This window comes from Acipenser ruthenus, chromosome 38 (assembly GCF_902713425.1).
Source record: "Acipenser ruthenus chromosome 38, fAciRut3.2 maternal haplotype, whole genome shotgun sequence".
NCBI lineage: Eukaryota > Metazoa > Chordata > Actinopteri > Acipenseriformes > Acipenseridae > Acipenser > Acipenser ruthenus.
Window position 1 is genome coordinate 666,019 of NC_081226.1, and position 25,631 is coordinate 691,649.

A 25,631-nucleotide genomic window follows, 5' to 3' on the forward strand; every position below is an offset into this window, starting at 1 on the left:
ATCTCACCTCTGCTCCCTGGCGAGTTGCAGGCTGCAGGATTCTGCTGCTGTGGGGGCGTGGCTCCCATCACCACGCCAACCGCCTTCCCATTGGCTGCCTGGCCAGGCCCCGGGGGTTGGGCTGGCAGGGTGAAGTGGATGCTGGCTGACTGCTGCTGCTGCTGCTGCTGCTGGGGGGGGTGGTGGTGGGCGGGGAGGAGCTGCTGGGAGGGGTGGGGCAAGCCAGCCTTACCGGCCCCTCCCATGGCAACCGCCCCTGGGGACAGGGTGGGCAGGATGTACTGCACCTGCGTTACCCCTTTAGGGCCACAGGAGGGCGCCGCCGCGGACAAAAACTGAGCCGGGGACTGGATGAGACCCAGACTGCTGCCTTTACCAGCGGCCAGCCCTGTGCCGTTATTAACAGCAGAGCCGGAGCCAGCACTGTGGTAACTCTGAGGCTGCTGATGGGGAGCGATGAGATGCACAGCAGTGCCCTGGGGGGGTCCCCCGAAACCGTGCTGGGGGCCCCCAATACCTCCCACCACCAGATTGGTCAGCACGCCCCCTCCCCCGGCCATGGGGAATGCAGCATGAGGAGAAGAGGAGGATGACGAAGGAGAGGAGGAGGTAGAGAAGGAGAAGGGAGGGGTTGATGAGGTGTACCTGGGCAGTAGCCCCGCAGAGGGGGGGCCGATCACAATCTGCTGTGTGGGCTGCGCGGCCCCCAGTACCGCTGGCGGTCTCTTCTCTGCGTACAGGACAGATACGGCCCCTCCGCCTGGCGCCCCCTGCTGATTATAGACCCTCCCTGACACCTGCAGCTCGGCCGGGGGGGAGGGCTGGGCGGCCGGCTTGCTGGCGATGGGGACGGGGGTGCTGCTCACGGGCTTCACAACGCTGGTTACCACCGTGGAGGCCATCCTGACAGAGAGGCAGTGCTGCTGGGAGAGCGGCAGGGCAGGGAGAGGGTTTGGGGAGTAAACACGCCCCACCCCTACCCCTAAACCCCCTCCTAACCCCCCTACTCCTCCGGAGGACTGGGGGAAAACCAGTGCGGGCAGCACACTCACTGTGCTGGCAATGACTGACTGGGGCTGGGACTGGGAGTAGGAGTGGGGCTGGGAGGAAGGGCTGGGGGAGGGGGAAGTTGTCAAGCTGTTGGGTGTGTGAGCGGAGGAGGGGTAGGAGGGCTCCTCCGAGGACATCTCCCTGTGCTGCTGCTGCTGCTGCTGCTGCTGATCCCCTCTCTTCCTCTTGAGCCCATCGCCACTGTTGCTGCTGCTATTATTATTATTATTATTATTATTATTATAGTTGTTGGTAGTATTGCTGCTGCTGCTGCTCGGGTGTTTGCCTGTTGCTGTCGATGATGTTGAAGTGGGTTGCCCTCCTCCTGTCGATTTACACGCTCCCCCCATTCCAGACTGGTAACTGGTAAAGGAGGTGCGGTGGGACTGGGAGGTCGACTGGGAGCTGTTGCTGGGAGCGCTGTGGTGCTGGTGTTGCTGGGAGATGGGACTGGAAGGCTGTGGGAGGTTCCGATTCCTGTGCTGCTGCTGTTGTTGCTGGGAGGATGTAATTTCTCCACGCACAGGAAGTGGCTGTTTGCTGTTGTTGGTGTTGTTTTCGGGCTTGGAGTGTGAGAAGGGGTGAGCAAGGGAGTGAGAGTGAGGGGAGGAGCGGATCACCGGGGCAAACACTCTCTGTGAAGAGGAGAAGAGAGAATATTGTAAACATCAATTCACATAATTTAATTGTTAGCTTAAAAATAAAATGAAGCTGCGAGACAGACAGGTAGACACGCGCTCCCAGACAGACAGACAGGTAGACACGCGCTCCCACAGACAGACTTACAAAGGGAGAGACACAGACTCAGTGAAACACACAGAGGCACAGACACAGATACAAACTCACACACACACACAGAGGCAGACACAGATACAAAGAGGCAGAGACAGACACACACACAGAGCCCCTGACTCGCTCACACTCACCTTGTGCTCCCCCTCTTCCCCCTCGCTCTCGCTGTCCGTCACTCTCTCTTTACACTTGAGATCGATGGTGCCGGCCGGGTAGGAGTCCTCTGAAACAGAGACACACTCAGAGACTCATCCCGACTCACTCACAGACTCACCCCGACGCACTCACAGACTCACCCCGACGCACTCACAGACTCACCCCGACGCACTCACACAGACACCCTCACACACGCCTCTCCCTCACCGATGACATCATCGTCCCCCTCCTCCTCACAGATCACCATCCTCTCCTCGTCGCTGGTCATCTCCTCGCTGGCAGCGCGCTGGGAGCGCGAGAACGAGCGCCGCGGGGCCGAGAACTTCATACCGGAGTACTGAGAGCCAGAGACACACATCTACATAGAGAGGAGAGAGGAAGTGTGAGAGAGAGAGAGACACACATCTACACAGAGAGGAGAGAGGAAGTGTGAGAGAGAGAGAGAGAGGAGACACATCTACACAGAGAGAGGAAGTGTGTGAGAGGAGACACATCTACAGAGAAAGGGAGAGAGGTGTACCTGTGCCAGCTCTGTCAGTGCCTGCGTGTTCCTCTCTCCTCTCTCCAGGCTGTGCACTCCACTGTGTGAGAATGCTCGGGGGCGTGTCAGCTGGGTCTGAGGCCCCTCCCCTGCCTGTCGCTCAGCCACGCCCATTCCACTGGGCCCTGCCTTCAGCTCCGCCCCCAGAGCGGCAGCCTGGGAAACAGCCAGGGGCTCTGAGAGAGGAAGAGAGGGGGAACGAAAGAGAGGTTATTATTTTTTCATGGAAACTCCTGCCTCACTAATTTACTGTCAGATATGCTAATCCCTCCCCTTCCATGTCTCATCTCCTCCCACTCCTCCCCTTCTCTACTCTCCCTCCTGCCCTCCTCTGTCACCTCCAGTCTCTGACATGCTCCTCTCTCTCATCTCTTTGGGCACCCCCCCGGCTCCACTCAGCGCTATCTTCACATCAGAGCTCGATTTCTTGCGGTCCTTGTTGCACCACTTCCAGTCAGGGTGTGCCTTGAAGTGAGCCTCCTTCACCTGCAGGGGGCAGCAAAGCAACGTGGCTCAGCACTCAACACCACTGCCATTGCTGGGTTTAACTGTTTCAGGTGTGTGTGCGTGTGCGTGTGCGTGTGCGTGCATGTACAGTGTTCCGTCTCAGGCGTGTGTGTTCCCTGTCTCAGGCGAGCGTGTTCCCTGTCTCAGGCGAGCGTGTTTCTGGTCTCAGGCGAGCGTGTTTCTGGTCTCAGGCGAGCGTGTTTCTGGTCTCAGGCGAGCGTGTTTCTGGTCTCAGGCGAGCGTGTTTCTGGTCTCAGGCGAGCGTGTTTCTGGTCTCAGGCGAGCGTGTTTCTGGTCTCAGGCGAGCGTGTTTCTGGTCTCAGGCGAGCGTGTTTCTGGTCTCAGGCGAGCGTGTTTCTGGTCTCAGGCGAGCGTGTTTCTGGGTCTCAGGCGAGCGTGTTTCTGGTCTCAGGCGAGCGTGTTTCTGGTCTCAGGCGAGCGTGTTTCTGGTCTCAGGCGAGCGTGTTTCTGGTCTCAGGCGAGCGTGTTTCTGGTCTCAGGCGAGCGTGTTTCTGGTCTCAGGCGAGCGTGTTTCTGGTCTCAGGCGAGCGTGTTTCTGGTCTCAGGCGAGCGTGTTTCTGGTCTCAGGCGAGCGTGTTTCTGGTCTCAGGCGAGCGTGTTTCTGGTCTCAGGCGAGCGTGTTTCTGGTCTCAGGCGAGCGTGTTTCTGGTCTCAGGCGAGCGTGTTTCTGGTCTCAGGCGAGCGTGTTTCTGGTCTCAGGCGAGCGTGTTTCTGGTCTCAGGCGAGCGTGTTTCTGGTCTCAGGCGAGCGTGTTTCTGGTCTCAGGCGAGCGTGTTTCTGGTCTCAGGCGAGTGTGTTTCTGGTCTCAGGCGAGTGTGTTTCTGGTTACCTGGAAGGCGAGGTCGTGGTATTTCTGCTTCTCCTTGGGCCCCAGTGCGTACCACCACTCCCCCAAGATCTTGCTGACGGTGCGGTTGTCCTGGTTGGGGTGTCGTTGGTGCACCAGGGCGCGGTGCCGCTTGCTGAAGATCATGAAGGCGTTCATCGGCCGCCGGATGTGATCCTTCTCCCTCTGAGAGTGACATGAGAGGGAGTGAGAGGAGGGCGGGGAGAACAAAAAAGCAAAATCCACACACAAGCACTCTCCCTTCCTCCTCTCCTCTCCTCTCCTCTCCCTGTCCTCCCCTCCCCTCCCCTCCTCTCCTCCCCCTTCCTCCTCTCCTCTCCCTGTCCTCCCCTCACCTTGCCCGGGCTCCTGCCATCCTTGTCGCAGTCCCTGTCCTTGGGCAGGGCGCTGAGGGACTGGGTCCTCCTCTTCACCGGGGGCACAGACAGGGGCATCTCAGGGATAACGCTGGAGAAGAACCTGACAGCAAGAACAGAGACAGGAAGAAACAAAACAAATCAACCGATAACTCACTGTGTGTGTGTGTGTGTGTGTGTGTGTGTGTGTGTGTATGCATCAGTGTCTATGTATTTCAATGTGTATAGCTCAGTGTCTGTGTATTTCAATGTGTATAGATCAGTGTTTATGTATTTCAATGTGTATAGATCAGTGTCTGTGTATTTCAATGTGTATAGCTCAGTGTCTATGTATTTCAATGTGTATAGATCAGTGTTTATGTATTTCAATGTGTATAGATCAGTGTCTATGTATTTCAATGTGTATAGATCAGTGTTTATGTATTTCAATGTGTATAGATCAGTGTCTGTGTATTTCAATGTGTATAGATCAGTGTTTATGTATTTCAACGTGTATAGATCAGTGTCTATGTATTTCAATGTGTATAGATCAGTGTTTATGTATTTCAATGTGTATAGATCAGTGTCTATGTATTTCAATGTGTATAGATCAGTGTCTATGTATTTCAATGTGTATAGATCAGTGTCTATGTATTTCAATGTGTATAGATCAGTGTCTGTGTATTTCAATGTGTATAGCTCAGTGTTTATATATTTCAATGTGTATAGATCAGTGTTTATGTATTTCAATGTGTATATACTGACGGGTCGTCTGCATCGCTCTCCGTCTCACTGTCCCCCCCTGCTGCCCCCCCATCTCTGGCAGGGGGGGTCTGCTCCTCTCGAGGTGGGGCCTCGCTGGGGCTCGGACTGGGAGGGGGGCGCTTCTCTGGGTCCCCTCCCAGACTGGGAGCAGTGGTAGTGCTGGGCTCCGGCACTGGGACCACACAGGATTGGGGAGGATCTGAAACAGAGAGAGAGGAAGGAGAGAAAGGGGGTTATTTACAAACACTTTATACCATATATATTTTCCGAATATTACATTTCTTTACTGATTTTAATGTCCTATATTAGGCGTGTTCTGTAGGATCACTCACCTTTATTCTGATTGGGTGGGGGAGGGTGATTGACAACCTGCTGCCCCTCTGAGGACTGGACGGAGGATTCCGATTGGCTGGGAGCCAGGAAGGGGACCAATGAGTGCCAATGAAAGACCGGGACCGAGCGCGGCTCGACATTGGTCCAAACTGCAGATAAACAGAATTTAAAAACACACACACAGGTCACAAACACACACGGAGGAAGAGAGGGTCACTTCAAGGTAGTATGTGCAGCTCTCATTATAAGAGGTGTCATCTCGTGCACTCTGTCTGCTTCACTCGGTCTCGTCTAGTGTCAATAACACTGATGAAGGCACTGGAGCCCAAACGCTGGTCTGCTTGACTCGGTCTCTTACTGCTTATGTCTGCTTAAATCAGCCAGTTGTGTCAGCGCACAATATTAGTTCCCTTTTCACAGCAAGGGAACTGGGAACTGATAGAAATAAAACTCAACACATGGTTTCAGAACCAAATTAATACTGAATCTCCTTATACATGAGATACAGCAGACCGTGATATTGATGCGATCCAGCCTTCTGAAATGTCTATAATATATAGCACTAGACCCTGATATTGATGAGATCCAGCCCCCTGAAATGTCTTTATAATATATAGCGCTAGACCCTGATATTGATGCGATCCAGCCCTCTGAAATGTCTTTATAATATATAGCACTAGACCCTGATATTGATGAGATCCAGCCCTCTGAAATGTCTTTATAATATACAGCACTAGACCCTGATATTGATGAGATCCAGCCCTCTGAAATGTCTTTATAATATACAGCACTAGACCCTGATATTGATGCGATACAGCCCTCTGAAATGTCTTTATAATATATAGCACTAGACCCTGATATTGATGAGATCCAGCCTTCTGAAATGTCTTTATAATATATAGCACTAGACCCTGATACTGATGCAATATAGCCCTCTGAAATGTCTTTATAATATATAGCTCTAGACCCTGGTATTGATGTGATCCAGCCCTCTGAAATGTCTTTATAATATATAGCACTAGACCCTGATATTGATGCGATCCAGCCCTCTGAAATGTCTTTAATATATAGCACTAGACCCTGATATTGATGCGATCCAGCCCTCTGAAATGTCTTTATAATATACAGCACTAGACCCTGATATTGATGCGATCCAGCCCTCTGAAATGTCTTTATAATATACAGCACTAGACCCTGATATTGATGAGATCCAGCCCTCTGAAATGTCTTTATAATATATAGCACTAGACCCTGATATTGATGCGATACAGCCCTCTGTAGCAGATCAAAATGACATCACATTAAGATGTGCTTTTTTAGTTTCATTATTATTCCTAAACCTAGCCCAGCGTGCTGTGTGTGAGACACAAGCTGATTTTCACCCACTCTAGATCAGAGTGGCCAGTAAGCCCACTTGTAGACAGGCATTCTGCAGTGGATACCTGCTTCTGTTGTACAGCACCCGACACTACATATATTTCTGCAGACTTGCTTAACTTATCTTGAGTTGTGACAGAATATTATTCAGCAAAATGAGAAGGAACTTGTTAAGACTTATAAATTACACAATTCAGCTCAGCGGATAGACAGGATGCTCCCTCCCTCACCCCCCTAAGAGAAAGGGGGCTCCCTCCAGTCCAGGGCAGGCTTGAGGTACAGAGACTGAACTGCTCCCTCCCTCCCTCAATCATCCCCCTAAGAGAAAGGGTGCTCCCTCCAGTCCAGGGCAGGCTTGAGGCACAGAGACTGAACTGCTCCCTCCCTCCCTCAATCATCCCCCTAAGAGAAAGGGTGCTCCCTCCAGTCCAGAGCAGGCTTGAGGTACAGAGACTGAACTGCTCCCTCCCTCCCTCAATCATCCCCCTAAGAGAAAGGGTGCTCCCTCCAGTCCAGAGCAGGCTTGAGGTACAGAGACTGAACTGCTCCCTCCCTCCCTCAATCATCCCCCTAAGAGAAAGGGTGCTCCCTCCAGTCCAGGGCAGGCTTGAGGTACAGAGACTGAACTGCTCCCTCCCTCCCTCAATCATCCCCCTAAGAGAAAGGGTGCTCCCTCCAGTCCAGGGCAGGCTTGAGGCACAGAGACTGAACTGCTCCCTCCCTCCCTCAATCATCCCCCTAAGAGAAAGGGTGCTCCCTCCAGTCCAGAGCAGGCTTGAGGTACAGAGACTGAACTGCTCCCTCCCTCCCTCAATCATCCCCCTAAGAGAAAGGGTGCTCCCTCCAGTCCAGGGCAGGCTTGAGGCATGGAGACTGAACTGCTCCCTCCCTCACTCACCCCCCTAAGAGAAAGGGTGCTCCCTCCAGTCCAGGGCAGGCTTGAGGCACAGAGACTGAACTGCTCCCTCCCTCCCTCCCTCCCTCACCCCTTAAGAGAAAGGGTGCTCCCTCCAGTCCAGGGCAGGCTTGAGGCACAGAGACTGAACTGCTCCCTCCCTCACTCACCCCCCTAAGAGAAAGGGTGCTCCCTCCAGTCCAGGGCAGGCTTGAGGCACAGAGACTGAACTGCTCCCTCCCTCCCTCCCTCACCCCTTAAGAGAAAGGGTGCTCCCTCCAGTCCAGGGCAGGCTTGAGGCACGAAGACTGAATTCTCTGTAACAGTTCTACGTACCGAACACAATTTATCACAGAATAAGAATACTATTAAAAACAATAATACGTACCAAACATGCTGAGACCTTGACGTAGACACGGCGGCGTTTCCGATGAAAACATGGTTTTGTAGAGACGTTTCCGTTGTATTTATTTAAACAATACTGTAATTGATAAGGCGCTGATTCACAGAGAATTACATCTGTGTCTTGGTTTTATAATATTTCGGTTTTGAATTGTTTTTGAATGTATTCAATGATGATAACTGACACAAGGAGGCGTATGTTTTCATATGTAAAGTGCTGTCACGAGCCGTGTTCATTTATCCTTTTATTTTATAAATAAAACCAGTAATAATAATGATGATGATGATTCTCCAAAGCGCGCATCCATCTTCTTGTGATAATAAATATATGAATGAGAAGTCCAGTCTTGTTTTTTTTTTTGGTTTTCTTCCGTGTTGTTGTTATGTAGATAAGAATGAATGGACAATAGCTGAGCCTATTACAGACTGAGCCACTGATTACCACAGTAAATACCCAAACACTGGAATATTAAAGCTTCGATGTTTGTCCAGAAATGGGTTGTTTTTCCTTTCTATCCGTGTCCATGTTCGTTTTCCCCTCCCCGTTTTGCTGTGTTGTTATTATTTGAGGTAGAGTCGAGTGCGGTCTGGAAAGGGTTAAGTAGGCCTGACTCTCATCCTTGGCCTCGCCTAAATCGCAAAGGGGCGGATGTACGTAACTCGAATGCACATTAATATCGGTATTTAAACCGCTCAGGCGACTCAGCAGTCGTAATAGTAAATAATAATAATAGAAAATTAAAAATCACCGACACAGTAAGTAAACAACGTGTTCTTTTACGCGCTCCCACACTAACTCGAAGAGAAACAGAAACGATATTCGCAGCGATAACAAAGCCTTGCGATGCCCGTCGGTAACATTCACACACAAAACCACCACTGCTCACAAGTTTCATTTACCCTTCAATGTCTAAATCAAGACGTACCACCTCGACTACAGAGCAAGCAATCGCATCACAATTCACATAGAAACATCTAGTAAACAAAACCAAACAAGCAACACGGAATTAACAGCCTGGAGAAACCGAAAAACCCCAACACTGTTTGTACTTGTGAGTGAGCGTGTGTTCACAGATACACAAGTACAGTATATATATATATATATATATACAAGGGTGTGTTACCCTTCACTGCTTTAACGTTTATGCGACACCAAAATGCGATTTTCAATTGCAATAACCAAACAGCAAAACTATTACACAGACAACTCAAAACACGGCTTGGATTCGGGGTTTGTTTGTTTACATTGACGATGCTAACAGTACTGATCAACCGACCTCCCAATCCTTATAACCAACTGCTAAACACTTTCCCGAAAGTAACCTCTATACAAGCAGGCTGTAACTTCACACAAGGCAGCTCCCCAGCCTGGAACCTGCAATTCCAATCACCGATCACCAATCAATAACACAGCGAGCACAGCTCAATCACCAATCACCAATCAATAACACAGCGAACACAGCTCAATCACCGATCACCAATCAATAACACAGCGAACACAGCTCAATCACCGATCACCAATCAATAGCACAGCGAGCACAGCTCAATCACACACACACACACACCTCGTAATAAAGTCAACAAACCGTCTCTCCTTAATGTTGTTTTTAAACAACAAAGTGCTTTCCTCAAAAGAAAGTCTCTAAATAAAAACCTCGAATAATAATAATAATAATAATAATAATAATAATAATAATAATAATAATAATCAATGACACGGCAAGTATTATTATTAATCACAGTTCAACCGTAGCAATACTGGCCTTTTTCAAAGCGTTACAAAGTCAATACAAACACAACGACCGTGTACATTACATATTACAAGTCGTAAACAACATGAAGAAACTTAAACCAATCGCCAATGCTTTACCGTATTTACCAGTAGTAGACACAACCTCAATGTACTACAGTATCATCGATACGCGTATTACCGTATTAACATACTGTGAATCACCTCAGATACCCCCGTACTATACTACAGGACAACACAAACATCGCATCAATTTCAACAGAACACAGCCCCTGTGCTCGCTAAGCTAAACTCACAGGTTTAGTCTGGAATGACCTAGCATACATTATCATGGGTAATAATAACACGCACTATATTAGAAAACTCGAGCTACCCCACTAAGCTCTCCAGAAATTGAGAAGTCCAATTGGGTTTCAAAGATCCTGCACACTAATAACAACAGTAATGAAGTGAACTGGTTAATGATATTCTGTCACGGGTGTTGCCCGATCCCTATAGAAGTAGGTGTTTTTGACTGTAAGTTGTGCAGTGTATTTGTGTTCCCGTATCTCTCCTATCTCTCTTATATTACTGCGTCTCTTGTGTTAATGTTGTGTAAGCAGTTTCACTTGCACGCAATGAATGGTGGTGCTGTTGTTATTCTGAGCCGCTCGTAGTAAAGCGCAATGCTGGCGTTGAGTGAAGTCGAGAGTCCTCCTTCTTCAATCAAACACGCATCTTTCTCGACTTCATCCGGTGTGGCGATATACATAAAAACAACACAACAAAACAAAACGGGGAAGCGAAATCGGTGGTAAAGCACCGAGCGCGCACTTCACATGTGTTTGAAATGAAGTGCGTGTTGCTGTTGTGTCCTCCGCTCCGGATTCCACATCCCTGCTACAGACACCATGTGAAGCGCGGCTTTTCCTTTCTCTCTCGCTGTGTTCAGCTGCTGCTTCCGTTTTTTCTTTTTTTTTTTTTTTTTAAATCAGTCCATTTTTCATTTTCTTAGTTCCACTAAATATATTATTATTAATATTAAAATAGTCACTTTTCTTTGCAATGCTTTTGTTTGCAGCTGGCTGGATTATTTTTAATAAATAGGTAACACACCGAGTCACAAGCAAAGCTGGCAGAATCGTGCTGCCCAGGCTCCGTAGTAAAATAACACTAATACCAACAAGTCCACTCAGTGCTGTTAACACTGAAGAGCACACAGGAATAATACTACTCTGCAGTCGCATACGACATCGTATAATGTAATCGTACTAGCAGCAGACGTCTGACGGGGTTTGTTGCGTCCCAACGCGTTGTCTGGCGAGGTGACAGTGATATCGTGTCTATAATAATTTGCCCTCGCAGGGTAGTAGCGTCGCATTCACAATATCCACAGAGCTCGCCTTTCGCTTTTCTAAACAAGATTAAACTAGGTTACCCGCTCCACCCCTCCTCCCTCTCTCTCTCTCTCTCTCTCTCTCTCTCTCTCTCGCCTAACCAGCTACAGCGCGCAAACTCGGGTCTGTGCAACCCCGCTCTCCCATAGGTCGCCAAGCGAGGAGTCATTCACCTGCCAACCGCTGCTCTCCAAGCTGATTGGCCTCAGTCACATCTGGAATGTCAGTCATATGCAAATCGCCTGCCACACGGTTCTCAGGCTCCAATTGGGTAAGGGGTCGTTGTGAGTTACCGCAACTCTGTGGGGTGTGGCCGCTCATTGGTTGGCGGGTATCCTGTCTATTGTGACGTCTCAGCTAGCGCCTCTTGATTGGCCGATCTTTTGTTCTGACTCAAGAGTAAAACAATGAGTTTGCATAGCCGCGCCCTCCCGCTCCCACACTGACTGGATAACTGCGTGATTGATGTGAAAGGTAGCGAATGTTGCTGGGAGAAGGAGATATCGGCCAGCCAGTCGCATGAGAGGACCCGCCTTGGCTGGGCAGTGCCCCTCGATGCTGAGTTGCAGTTCTGCCCCAGGCCACGGGAGCCCCTGTGGGCACTGGAGAGAATGAGGCCCATTTCTCTCTATCGAATACAGCAATGTTTTTAACCGGGTGATTGCCAAAAATCTTCGTTATAATCAACGTTACCCTTTTACAAACACGAAGTACCATTCACGAAGGAGCTGACATTCACAAACCAGGCAGCACAGAAACCAAGACTAGAGTACACACAGTTTGATACCCTTTCACACAGGAAAAATCTTAAAAAAAAATAGCAGGAAAAAAAGGAGATTTGGAGACGTAATAAATATAATATTTTTCATTGAATTTTCAGTGGACCTTTTCACTTCCCTCCGACACGCCCACACACGCTGACACGCACACACACACACACACACAGTGACACACTGACACGTGCACACACACGCTGACACACACACACAGTGACACACTAACACGTGCACACACACACACCGACACACACACACAGTGACACACTAACACGTGCACACACACACACCGACACACACACACGCTGACACACACACACAGTGACACACTAACACGTGCACACACACACACCGACACACACACACAGTGACACACACACACAGTGACACACTAACACGTGCACACACACACACCGACACACACACACAGTGACACACACACACAGTGACACACGGACACGTGCACACACACACACTGACACACACACAGTGACACACGGACACGTGCTCACACACACACCAACACACACACGCTGACACACACACACACACACAGTGACACACTGACACGTGCACACACACACACCAACACACACACGCTGACACGCACACACACACACACACAGTGACACACTGACACGTGCACACACACACACCAACACACACACGCTGACACACACACACAGTGACACACTGACACGTACACACACACACACCAACACACACACGCTGACACACACACTGACACTGACACACACACACACTGGTTAATAGTGTTAATGAGAGCTTTGCATTGAGTCCCATATCGCGCTGATTTCATGTTTGAAATACCTGTTTCAGCATTACAGGGACATGGCCTGTGTTCTCGTGAGGTAGGTTTCGTCAGGTTTTTCCCATCATGTTGGGACTTTCTTTTTGACTCAGTAAGTGTTATAAACTTGCTCTGGTAAACACAGACACACACTGTGTCACACTGACTGACAGACGCACAGACACACTCTGCCAAACACACCCACTGACACACACTGGGTGCGTGTCTCTGTGTGTGTGTCCCTGTGTATGTGTCTCAGTTTATGTTCGCACTGCAGCACAGAGCTGCTATTGAGTGCAGTGGTTCAGCGAGGGGGAGATCAGTGTGCTCCGAGGAGTCTGGGAAACACGACACCAACACTGCAGACTTAACCCTTCAGTCACCAGACTGCTGCAAACAGGACCCAGGCTAACACCAGCTTCCACCAGCCTTTCACCTTCCTCTGGAGGCCTGGGTTCCAATCTAGGGGGCTAGGTGGCGCTAGTGGGTTCTTGTTAATGCACTAGACCAGCCTTTCACCTTCCTCTGGAGGCCTGGGTTCCAATCTAGGGGCTAGGTGGCGCTAGTGGGTTCTTGTTAATGCACTAGACCAGCCTTTCACCTTCCTCTGGAGGTCTGGGTTCCAATCTGGGGGGCTAGGTGGCACTAGCAGGTTCAAGTTAATGCACTAGACCAGCCTTTCACCTTCCTCTGGAGGTCTGGGTTCCAATCTGGGGGGCTAGGTGGCGCTAGCAGGTTCAAGTTAATGCACTAGACCAGCCTTTCACCTTCCTCTGGAGGCCTGGGTTCCAATCTGGGGGGCTAGGTGGCGCTAGCAGGTTCAAGTTAATGCACTAGACCAGCCTTTCACCTTCCTCTGGAGGTCTGGGTTCCAATCTGGGGGGCTAGGTGGCGCTAGCAGGTTCAAGTTAATGCACTAGACCAGCCTTTCACCTTCCTCTGGAGGCCTGGGTTCCAATCTGGGGGGCTAGGTGGCACTAGTGGGTTAATGTTAAACTTAACGTACTGAAATGTATCCATAAGTTGACAGTACAAATTCTATTGGCATGAAATTTAAGTTGCTACCGAATGATTTATTAGTGAGTGAGTCAGTCTGAGTCACTGAGAGTTAAATAATGAGATCACAAACCCAGGGGGGGAGGAGGAGGAGGAGGAGGAGGGAGAGAGGGGGAGACAGCGTGACTTGAAAGCTGTCCTCTATATATTAGAGATGTTTACTCGTGTTAGAACAGAAGTAGTCCTCTCACTCACACACACCCATTTCCTTCCTCCCCCCCCCTCTCTCTCTCTCTCTCTCTCTCTCTCTCTCTCTCTCTCGTTGTTTACAGCGAGACATTACAGCAGCTCAGTCAGACACCGTGTCAGCAGAAGCATTACTCACCCTGTCCGAGAGAGGAGGGGATAGATTGAGAGAGGAGAGGAGAGGAGCACGGCAGGGGGGTGGGGGGAGGAGTCTGGGAGAGACAGAAAGCCTGTTCATATTCCTGTATGAACTCCTTGACCGTATCTTTTTTATTTCGTTTCCAAATAATCACGTGTGCGTGTGTGTGTGCTGGTTTATTAGGAATGCAAGTCACTGGGATATAAATAGACAAAAAGTGACTCACACGTTACTCTAGAGTGGAAAAAAGAGGGAATGAGGGAAAGGGAGGGAGCGGGAAAGAGAACGAGAGGGAGACAGAGATGGAAAAAAGGGGGGTTTGGAGTGAAGGGGAGAGAGAGAGCAGTTTTCTGTACAGGAAATGAGAGGAGAGGAAGGGAGCAGTCTGTACAACGGAGCCTCACTGCTCACTAGAGACTTTGAACCAGGAAAACACCCAGAGCCTGTTTAAACTTCTCATCTGAGACTGATACTGATACCAGCGCGCACACGCACGCACACACACACAGACACACAACGTGACACACACACTGACACACACACACTCAGACAGACCCACACTGACACACACACTCAGACAGACCCATACTGCCACAGATTTCCTGTTCTAAACTCCAGAGCTTCTGTTTAATAAGGCAGGCTCTGTCAGGTTTCCCTACCTTTCGATCCAATGCACATTACAAACAAACCTGACAAGCACACTCACACAGACACACTTTTAATCTTGACCGGCACTCAAAGAGTTAACCTGGGGAGGCTGCCAGGACCACCTGTCAATCAAACCACAGCAAACAATGGGGGTGTGGTCAACTGAGGCTGCCAATTAGTGAGGCAGAGAGAAAGTCCCTCCCACTGCCCAATCAGACACCTCGGCACTTACAGAGGGCATTGCCGCCTTCTGTAGCAAACAAGCAGGACCAGTTAACCCCTTCAGGTACAGAGAGAGGTCTGAGTTTATAGTGCACACACGCACACACTGAAGACACTGAGACACACACACACACTGATTCATTAATAAACAGAAAGCAAGCAAGAAAGAAAGACCCTGTGTGAGGGACTACAATGCCTGCAGTGTGTAGAAACTCCCTGCACAGCTGTCAGGGTGTGACACATAAAGGCCACAGGGGGGAGCTGCTGCTGCACGTTTGCAGTGCATGGAGGAGACGAGCCGTCAGCCCTCATACAGGGAGCTCCATCTAATAGAGAAGATGGATGAAACGCTGATCAATCGCTACAGTATCGACGAGAGCTTAAAGCAGCGGAGTGGCACTCGAAAGCACCCCCCCACCCTTTTTTTCACTACGACACCTCCCTGACTAGCGACTACATCATTCTCTTACATGCGGCACTGAACCAACTACAAGAAAATATTACAAGTTTACAAAAGCCCCTTTTTTTTTTTTAAGGAAACAAATATAAATATCCAGTGCTGAACTGGACCCTCATATCTTTCACCTGCTTCACCTTAACAGGGTGTAGCAGTAAAAAGCTCAGGTGTTTTCTTATTAAACAGGACTCTTCTTTCCATCCCTGTTAGTGCTTATCAGGGTCAGTGAAACCAGGGGGTCAGTGCTAATACTGCTAGTGCCAATAAGAGGTAAGAGAATGGATTCTAAACCCCCTTTGCTTGCCCCTGCTCTCTCTCTCTCTCTCTCTCACACACACACACACACACACACACACACACACACACACACCCCCACGTGTGTGTAAACCCGCATGTCCGCTGATTCAGGAGCTGTAGGATGATATAACCTCCCCTTGTTTACAGCCCCCTCTCTCTCTCCTTTTTGTTTTTTTTGCACCAATTTCTTTGATTAAACTTTGCTGTTGTCACGGCAACCCTGCAAGGGCTGCCACTCGTCTGGTGGAGAGCTCTGCTGTTGCCACGGCGACCGCTGGCCTAGCGCTGCCCACGGCAACGACCCTGGGAACAGGAAACCCATAATAACCAAATGGGACCAGTGTGTGTGTCTGACCGACTTGCTAGGGAGAAGGCAGCATGGAAGTTTATAGCTACAGTCAAGCTTGACACTACAACACATATCCATGCTTCTTTTTACTGCTAAATTCTTCCAGGATTTATTAAACTAACCTATCCTTCAGCCTCCCCCAAAGCTGTGCAGTGCTGCCGCAGTTCACACTACTGGACAGCAGAGGTCGCCGTTGAACACAGAAATTCAACATTTCAGCTTGCAGTGTGAACAAGCGCTAGGTATTTCTTTATATATATATATGAACACATGATCGTATTATATTGTAACAGACCTGTGTGTACACAGAGCGAGGGGATAATTGGGACAGACTGACCAGGGCACTTGCCCTACTGCACCCAGCCCTAGGTTTCAGAACTCCCCTTGTTCAGGTATATCATTTCAAAATGACCGGGTAGTGTAGGTGCCGGGAGTCTGAACAATCGGGGGCCGCTGGTGAGCCAGCTCTGAATGAAGTGACCCCGCTGCTCACCACAGCGTGAATATCGAAGTCTCACCTGTGAGCCTGCAGCGTTACTAATCCCAGATTGGAACCCAGGCCTCCAGAGGAAGGTTAACCCTGTGTGTTCCGGTTCTGTGCTTGTTTGTCAGCGTGTTTTTTTTTTTTGTTTTTTTTTTCCTGTCACGTGGGAGGTGGGATGTGAGTGTCCTGTCGTCACGGCAACTGCCCCGGCACACAATGACATCGTGCGTCAGCAAAGCCACTCTGCCTCTCTCCCCTTCTCCCTCATCCAACCTACACACTCTCTTTCATCTAACTTTCCAACCATCCTCTCCTCTCCTTCTCTCTGTATCTAACCTACACACTCACTCACTTTCAGTATTAATGAGTCCTTCACTCCACTCCCCCCCCTCTCTGTCTCCATCTAACCTTTTTATCCATCCTGCAAACACTCACCTTTCACCCTCCCTCTCTCCATCTGCCTTGCTCACTCATTCGTTTTGTCACTACAGTGTCAGTGAATCCCTTCTCTCATCCCCTCTCCTGCTGTCTCCCCTTCTCTTTTATTATTAATAATTAGTCGTTTAGCAGACGCTTTTATCCAAATCGACTCACAGAGACTAGGGGGGTGAACTGTGCATCAACTGCTGCTGCTGCTGCAGAGTCGCTTCCAACAGGACCTCGTTTGTTTGACGTCTCATCCGAAGGACGGAGCACAAGGAGGTGAAGCGACTTGCTCAGGGTCTCACACACACATAGTGAGTCAGCGGCTGAGCTGGGATTTGAAGCTCCAGGTATCAAGCCCCTTTCTCTAACCACTGGACCCCAAAACCTCTCTCCATCTATCCTACAGACTCACTCCACCCCCTTATCACCCTTTTCTATCACATCCTCTTTCTCCACTTCAAAGTTTGAAAAGAAAACTTGAGACGCAGTAAGAGTATTTAACCTCAGCCCCAGTAACTTTCATTATTGTGTTGTCTGTGTGTGTCAGTGTGTGTGGGTTTGTCTCAGTTTGTCTCAGCTGCTCTTTGTGTCGGTCTGTCTGTGTGTGTCAGTGTGTATGTGTGTGTCTCAGTTTGTCTATGTGTGTGTGTGTGTGTGTGTCTATTTGCCTATGTGTGCCAGCGTCTCAGTTTGTCTATGTGTCAGTGTGTCTAAGTTTGTCTGTGTGTGTGTGTGTGTGTGTGTGTCTGTCAGTTTGTGTGTGTTTGTCTATGCGTGCTTGTGTCAGTCTCAGTTTGTCTGTGTGTGTGTTTGTCTGTGTCAGTGTCTCAGTTTGTCTTTGTGTTTCTCAGTTGTCTGTGTCGGTGTCCCTGTGTCAGTCTCAGTTTGTGTGTATGTGTGTGTCAGTGTATCTGTGTGTGGATTTGTCTCTTGCTCATGCAATTAGCCCCTTGAAGACCCCTCTGATAGGAAAGAATGACTTCGCCCAACATCAGCTCTGTTATGTTATGTTTCTAATATTCCTGTGTTAATTGGTGTACTAAAGACCAATTTGAATTCAAAGAGAGACAGGTTTGTAGTAAGAAAAAGCAGAGAAAGAAGGCAGGGTGTGAGAGGGAAGGAGGGAGGGAGTGAGTATGAGAGGGAGGGAGGGAGAGAGTGCGTACGAGAGGGAGGAACACTGGTGTGTCTGGGCGTGTCTGCTTACCACAGAACAAGTCTGGACACAGTTCTGAGTGCTGGAATGTGCAGCTCAAACAGACAAGCACTGATACACACACACACACAAACAGACAGACAGACGCACACACACACACACAGACAGACAGACACGCACGCACGCACGCACACACACAGAAACACTCACTAAAAGAAACACACAGGCAGCGAGACACTCACTAAGATACACACACTGATATGCAGTTTCATGCATATCAAGCATGTATATAATCCATTTAATTTCACGCACAAAAAATCTGACTTTCAAACTGCCTCACTGTTATACTTTGTGCTTAATTCGATAAGGTGACAAACGTTTGTGTAAAAGTCAATAACACCGATGAAGGAACTAGACCCCGAACGCTGGTCTGCGTGACTCATTTTAGTTTTAATAACACTGATGAAGGAACTAGAGCCCGAACGCTGGTCTGCGTGACTCAGTTTAGTTTTAACAGATGCTGGTTTGCGTGACTCATTTTCGTCTAGTTTCAATAACATTGATGAAGACCCCAGTCTGCCCCCCCCCGCTGTTCCCTTACCTGTCCCGGGGCGGCCCATGATGATCTCCTTCCTCGGCGCCGGGTGCGAGAGCTCAGACGGCACGATGACGGGCAGCAGTGCAGTGGGGGTGGGGTGGAAGGGCACGGGCTGCTGCAGGGGGATCCCCAGGGTGAACCCCGAATTCAGAGCGGAGCAGGAGGAGGAGGAGGGGCCTGCCTGGCTGACAGAGCAGGATGAGGATGAGGAGGAGGTGGAGGATGAGGAGACTCTGCCCACTATAACGCACCCGTTGGCTGCCTGGTTCTGCGTTGCTAAGTGGGAGGCGTTGATGGGGACGGGCATCTGGAGGCCAGCGCTTTTAACCGACGGGCAGACAGAGGAAGAAGATGAAGACGATGAAGGAGGGGCAAAAGAAGGTCCTACAATGCTCCCGGATGCTGCCCCCGCCGGCCTGGCTGTCCGGGGGCCGGCCCTGCTGTCCGGGGGCTTCTCCGCGAATTTGGCCGGCAGTAAAGGCACGTCGGGGTTGCGGACGATCACTGGGGAGTCTCTCTGGGACTGCTGCTGCTGCTGCTGCTGCTGCTGCTGCTGGGTCAAGGCTGGGACCCTGCGCACTGTGGGGGAGGGGTCGGAAGTGAGGGCCGAGGGGGGAGGGGAGAGGAGCAGGGGCAGGGGGGAGGAAGAGGAGGAGGAGGAGGCTTGCCCCCCCCCAGCTGCTGCTGCTGCTGCTGCTGCTGCCGCTGCTGGAGACATGGCCCTGAACCCGGCCGGCGTGGAGGGCAGTGTCGGGGTGTGGGAGACAGACTCCACGCCAGAGTCCGTGCTGTCGCTCTTCTGGAACTCCGGAGGGGCCGGGAGGCAGATTCCCAATCCCAATCCTGCTGCAGAGGAGGAAGGGGGGTGGGAGTGGGAGGAGGAGGAGGGGGCATGGCCCACAGCTTCCAGTTTGCGTTTATTGGGGCTCATGGGGACGGTGAAGGTTAGGTTGGCGTGGAAAGTGGGCAGGATCCCCGAGGAATGCCTCTCTCTGTCCCGGTGCCCCGTCCCTGGTGGGGCCCCGCTGTGGTGGTGCAATCCCGGGGCCCCCTCTGATTTGGGGGTGCTGGCGCTCACGTGCCTGTGCCTGGCCCCCCCCGCCACCCTCTGAATCACAGGGGAGGCCGTGATGGGGCTGAAGTTGGCCGGCCGGAAGCCAAAGAGCGGGGAACGCGAGGGGGAGGGCGCCGGGGAGAAGGGGGACTGGTTGGAGACGGGGGAGAAGGAGGGGGTGCCGGAGCGCGAGCTGCCCAGGGAGACCAGCATGTTGGCCGCCTCGCACTCGTCGAAGTCGAAGCGGGAGAGGTCCTGCGAGGAGGAGGAGGAAGGGAGGAGGGGCAGGGCCAGCCTGGGCCTCGAGTCAGCCCGGCCGCCGCTGGTCTCGCTGCTGCTGTCCCGGGACGTGTCCTCCCAGTCGAACTCGCTGCTGGCTCTCCCGGTCCTGGAGAGGGGGTCTGAGGAGAGCCGGCCGCTGCTGCCCGCTGCCCCGCTCTCCATCTCCTTGGTTCTCATGGAGAGGTGCCGGGAGCAGTACCCCCTGCGCTGGGACTCCTTCATGCAGCCCTCGCGGGAGCACAGCCGGCGCCACTGCTTGCCGTTGAACTTCTTGCGGATGCCGTTCGGGGTGCAGACCACGTCCCCCTTTTTGTATTTCTGCTGAGCCGCGGTCAGAGGGGTGCGGGAGCGAGAGGAGGACCCGTTCCCCCCACCTGCCCCTCCCCCTCCCCCTCCCCCTCCCCCTCCCAGCCCCCCTGGCGTGGTGCAGCCGCTCCCCCCTCCCTGGCTGCTGCTGTTGGCGCTGCTCCTCCCGCTTCCTGCAGACGACGACATCACTTCCTGGCTCAGCAGGAGGGGGGAGGGCTGTTCAGGGAGGATGAGGCATCGATTGGAGGAGCCACCTGTCAGCACCAAAGGCAACACTCCCCCTCCCCCTCCCCCTCCCCGAACCCCTATCATCGGAGGGTACCCTGCAGACTTGGAAGGGGAAAGAATCTGTCTCTGGGAGCCGTGCTGCTGCTGCTGCAGGGAGGGAGGGGGTCCCCGGGAGCCTGGCCGCTCCGCCCCACCCTCCTCCTCCCCCACACCCCCACCTCCTCGGTCCAAAAGCAAAGCCACGCTCTCCGCCCTTAAAGGGGAGGCCATGTTCAGGCTGATCTTGGACACCTCCATGTCTTCGGGAGGGGTGTGGTTCTGGATTAGATGATGCTGCTGCTGTTGGTTCTGGTGCTGGTTCTGCTTCTGCTCTGCCCCCTTGTTTTGTGTCTCCCTCGCGGAGAGCAGCAGGAGGGGCTGGTTCTGTGCTGCAGTAGGCTGGAGAGAGCTGAGCTGCTGTGGTTTGAAGCGAGGGCTGCTGCTGTCTCCAATGGCCATCGCGCTGCTGCCGGCAGGAACGCTAGTATTACTGTTATTATTACTGATGCTGCTGCTGCTGCTGTTATTGGTGTTGGAGCTTATAACCCCGTGGCCGGCACTGATAGCACAGATCTCCTTCTCCACCTCCATCTCTTCCGGAGTTTGCGTTTCACTGGCGGAAGACAGACGAGGAAGAGGAGGAGGCCCCCCCCTGATTCTCTCGCTGCTGCCCTCCTCGATTATGACACCCCCCACTCCTCTTCCTCCCCCTCCTGGACCCATGAGTATTACTGCTGCTGCCGAAGTAACTGAAGACGAAGAGGAAGAGGGGGGGCTTTCCTTGTTACCCCCCCAGGGAGCTTGCAGCAGCCTTAGGCTTGAACGGGCAACCCAAGCCCAGTCCTTCTCTTGACCAGACGCACCTGGGTCGCTGTTACTCCTGCTGGCGTCGTCGTTGCCATCGTTATCATTATCATTATTCCTGTTATTATCATTATTGTTAGGATTATTATTGGAAGCTCGGTCGAACCGCACCCTGTAGGACTGGGGGGGGCCGGGTCTCGTTTCCATGACGACCCCCTCCCTGTAGCGGCTCTCGTCCTGGCCGACGCGGGCGCACACCCTGGTTCCCACGGCAACAACGGCGTCGGGGGGCGGGGCCTCATCCAGAATGGGAGGCAGCGGCGGGGGGGCCCCCTCGTAGAAGGCCAGGGCGCGCTCCCCGTGGAACTGCACCCCCAGACCCTGCAAGAGGCTCCCCTGTGTCTCCACCCCGCGCTGGGGACCCTGCCTCCTCCGAGCCAGCGGCCGCTGGGACGGGATCCCCGGCCGGAACTCCCACTGCTGCTCCGAGGGGGCGAGAGGTGGGGGCTGGGGGGAGGGTGTGTGCATGGCAGGGAGGGGCGGGTGCAGGGGGAGCCTGGCTGCCGTGGAGCTGCTCGGGGCGGGCAGGTTACAGTTAGGGTTGGCGTTGGCTTCCTCCAGCTCGGAGTCGGCAGAGTGCTCGCTGGCAGTGTCCGTGGAGGAGGAGCGTACGGACAGCAGACCGCACTTACCGTCCTGGTTGTTTGCGTCATCGTCTTCGTTGTTGTTATCGTTATTATCGTCTTCGTCATCTTTATTATTGTTGTTGTTGTTGTTATTTTTATTGTCGTCGTCATCGTCGATGCTGTCGGGTTCTCCATCGGCGTTGCTCTGATCTGCTGTCTTCCCGGCGTCCCCTCCTCTTCCTGATTCCGGCTGGGGTGCCAAGGCTTCCCCCAGCCCAGCCTGCACCCCTGAGCTGGCGAGATTCGAACTCGGGGCCTCACTGCCATTGCTGTCTTCCCGGCTGCCATCAGAAGCAACCCCACTACTGCTGCTGCTGACTGGAGAGGCTCCCACACTCTCCACGGTGCCCCCCGACACGGCCTCCGTAGTCCCAGCACCCCCTGCTCCTTCTCCTCCTCCTCCTCCTCCTCCTAAACCCCCCCTGTAATGCTCCAACGTGTACTTCTTTTTCGGGGCGCGGGATTTGAAGGTGGCGGTTTTCCGGCTGGAGGGAGGGTTGGTGCTGGTGCTGCTGCTGGCGTTTCTAGAGGAGGGCTCTCCCGTCCCACAATCTACCTCTCCTGGCCCCAGTCCTACTGCGCTCTGCGGGCGCTGGTTCTCCCTGGCCCTCGCCCCTTTGCCCTCTCTGAACTTGGAGCCCTGCGGAAGGGGAGGGGGAGGGGGAGGGGGAGGGGGAGGGGGGTGCTGTGGGAGCGGATGGTGTTGGTGATGGTGGCTCCCTCTGCTGGGAGAGGCCGCTGTGTCCTGGCTCTGCACTCTGCTGTTCGGAGTCCTGCTCTGTGCATGATAGGCGTCCGCTGGGCTCGCTTGCGGTCTGCGCTGAGCCCCTGTTGAAGACGGCTGCTTCTCTCGCTCCCTCTCCGCCTCCCTCCCCCCTCCTGTAGACTCCTGGGCCCCCTGGGCACCGGGGGTGCTCTGCTGGGCTGAAGGGCTGCGTTTCTTCCCTGCTTTGGTCCTTGTGGAGGGGGGTGAGCGCCCCCCTTGCTTTTTCAATGGCATCCTTCTTTTCGTTTTCTTTCGTTCTTTCTTCCTTTCCTCCTCTTTCTCGTTCCTTTTCTACTTGCCCTTAAGACGTTATTTACAGAATCTGAAAAAATAACAAATGCACACACACAAAAATTAATAAACAGATGAACAAACAGAACATCAGTGTTTTTATAATGAGTTCCGTTATAACTTTATACAGGTGCTGTAATTCACAGTTGTTTTTTATTTTTTTAAATAGTGTTTTATTGTGTGGTCAGGTGATCCCTAGGTGTAGTTGCTGCAGGTATCCACCAGATGGCGAACAGACAAAAAAGAGCTAAAGCTGCGCGTACTGTAGGTAGTCTTCAGTTTCAAAACGGAAATGTGGTTTTAAAGCCGGTGCAGCACATACAGGAGGTCCTCATGACGCGTAACAAGCGCACAGACAGTGAAGGGTTAAACGGTTTGTATGAAAATGGAAAGTTAATCGGATTACAGCCAAATGCAATCCGAAACATTTATAAGGAGGCCACGAGTGTGTGATAAAAGTTTGCCGAGGATTCACAGACGACTAAAAACTCAGATCTGAAGAAAAACAATGGAATCAAAATCAAACATCAAATGCATTTTATAGTGATCATAACACTAATACTAATACTATTATTATGAATTAGTCATTTAGCAGACACTTTAATACAAATCGACTCAGAGAGACTAGGGGGTGAACTATGCATCAACAACCAATAGGAGCTCGTTTGTTTGACGTCTCATCCTGAAGGACGGAGCACAAGGAGGTTCAGTGACTTGCTCAGGGTCGCACACAGTGAGTCAGTGGCTGAGCTGGGATTTGAACCTCCTGGTATCTTTAACCACTGGCCCACCAAGCCTACTACTACTAATAACAATAATAATAACAACAATAATAATAATAATAATAATAATAATAATAATAATAATAATAATAATAATAATAACCAATCTTGGTGAAATTCACAAACAGGAAATGAGACTATCATCATTATCAGTCTTGAACTTTCACATACTGAACAGTTCTGAATCAGAGAGGAGAGAGAGACAGAACAAGAGAGAGGGAGACAGAAGGAGAAAAACAGGAGAGATGAAAGGATAAAGAGGCTGAGAAAAACAGAGAGGACAGAGAGGAGAGAGAGAGAGAGAGAGAGGAGGGAGTGGGAGGAATGGAAATTCTGGTCGGTTTCACACTGTGTGTGTGTGTTTTTTTTACTTGTTCGGTTTTAACCGCTTAGCTGCTGGCTGAGTGACGTGCCCCCATTTCAAAGAAATGCAACTTCCTTCCTGTCTGATATTAGCACTACGGCCATGACATCACCCAGATGAGCTCTATCTCCCTCTCCCACTCTCAGCTACTCCTCTCAACCCAGATGAAAGGCATGAACATTAACCCGCTAGAGCCACCTAGCCCCCCAGATTGGAGCCCAAGCCCCCAGAGGAAGGTGAAAGGCTGGTTTAGTGCATTTTTTTTTTCTAACAAAACACTTGAAAAATCGCTGTGTGCTTGAGGCCTGGTTTATTGGCATCATGAATATTCATGAGAATGCGAGCATTGCGCTGCATGTGTGTGTGTCGGTGTGTGTGTGTGTGTCAGTGCGTGCGTGTGTGTGTTGGAGCGGAGCAGCAATTGATGTTCACTCTTAAAAACCTTGGGTGCGTCACGTGAACCCACGCGCCTGTCTCGAAACGACGGTGAAGCAGGGATCTGGAAACGGTCGCTCCAGCACCCCTCACTCAGCAAAAACAAAAGACAAAACAACTAGAGCAGTGAAGTGGCCGCTGGCTGAAAGCCTGTTTCATCTTTAAAGAGTTCTTGATTGATGCAGCGTGCTGAGCAACCCTCGGGGCAGGCTTGAGAGGACGTTTAACCCTGTCTCTATGGGACTAATGACTAGAAATGAGCCCAAGTCCAGCATACAGTACGATGTGTCCCATGGCAGCAATGAAATAAGAATTGTGCGCTGTCCCCGACAAATACTAATCAATAAATAGATTATGAACAGAGATGCCAGCTTTGTGAGATAAAAATCCCTAGCACCCATGTCAAAGTGTGTGGGGGAAAACATTAGCACAACAGAGCTGCTACATTACAAAATAAAGAAATCAATCCAAAACACTGGTTAATCCCTGCACCACATAGCTTCTCAAAGAGGCCATTTACCCTAGGCAGTCTGGTAGGGTTAAGATGCTCCGAGAGGCTGAGAGATTGACCTCTTTTTGGCCATTCAATCTGTGGTACATGTCACTGTTTTTCAAATTCAAAATAAAAATATGACAGACAGAAAATAGTATCCAGTCTTTATGGACTCTTTATTGATTATACATGCATATGCAAGTAGCATTCATGTACCCAGAAATACTTTTCTAACCATTATTAATACAATACTAACCCATACCATAACTGAAAGTTCAATTGTGTGTGTGTGTGTCATTATAGATAGATAGATAGATAGATAGATAGATAGATAGATAGATAGACC

The 25,631-nt window shown here is 51.2% G+C and overlaps 1 protein-coding gene across 2 annotated transcripts in view; it reads right to left on the reverse strand.

The window, feature by feature from the left end:
• Positions 1-25,631, reverse strand: part of LOC117964827 (protein capicua homolog) — a 39,372-nt gene that overhangs the window by 8,420 nt on the left and 5,321 nt on the right. For both annotated transcript variants that reach the window (XM_059008922.1, XM_059008923.1), the window contains 10 exons: positions 18,756-23,242; positions 5,347-5,496; positions 5,015-5,213; positions 4,250-4,373; positions 3,897-4,079; positions 2,878-3,025; positions 2,519-2,715; positions 2,206-2,356; positions 1,977-2,065; positions 8-1,685 (listed from right to left, as the gene is read on the reverse strand). In XM_059008922.1, the coding sequence (XP_058864905.1) occupies positions 8-1,685; positions 1,977-2,065; positions 2,206-2,356; positions 2,519-2,715; positions 2,878-3,025; positions 3,897-4,079; positions 4,250-4,373; positions 5,015-5,213; positions 5,347-5,496; positions 18,756-23,154 (7,318 nt within the window). In that variant the 5' untranslated portion in view covers positions 23,155-23,242. The remainder of the gene's footprint in view (positions 1-7; positions 1,686-1,976; positions 2,066-2,205; positions 2,357-2,518; positions 2,716-2,877; positions 3,026-3,896; positions 4,080-4,249; positions 4,374-5,014; positions 5,214-5,346; positions 5,497-18,755; positions 23,243-25,631) is intronic.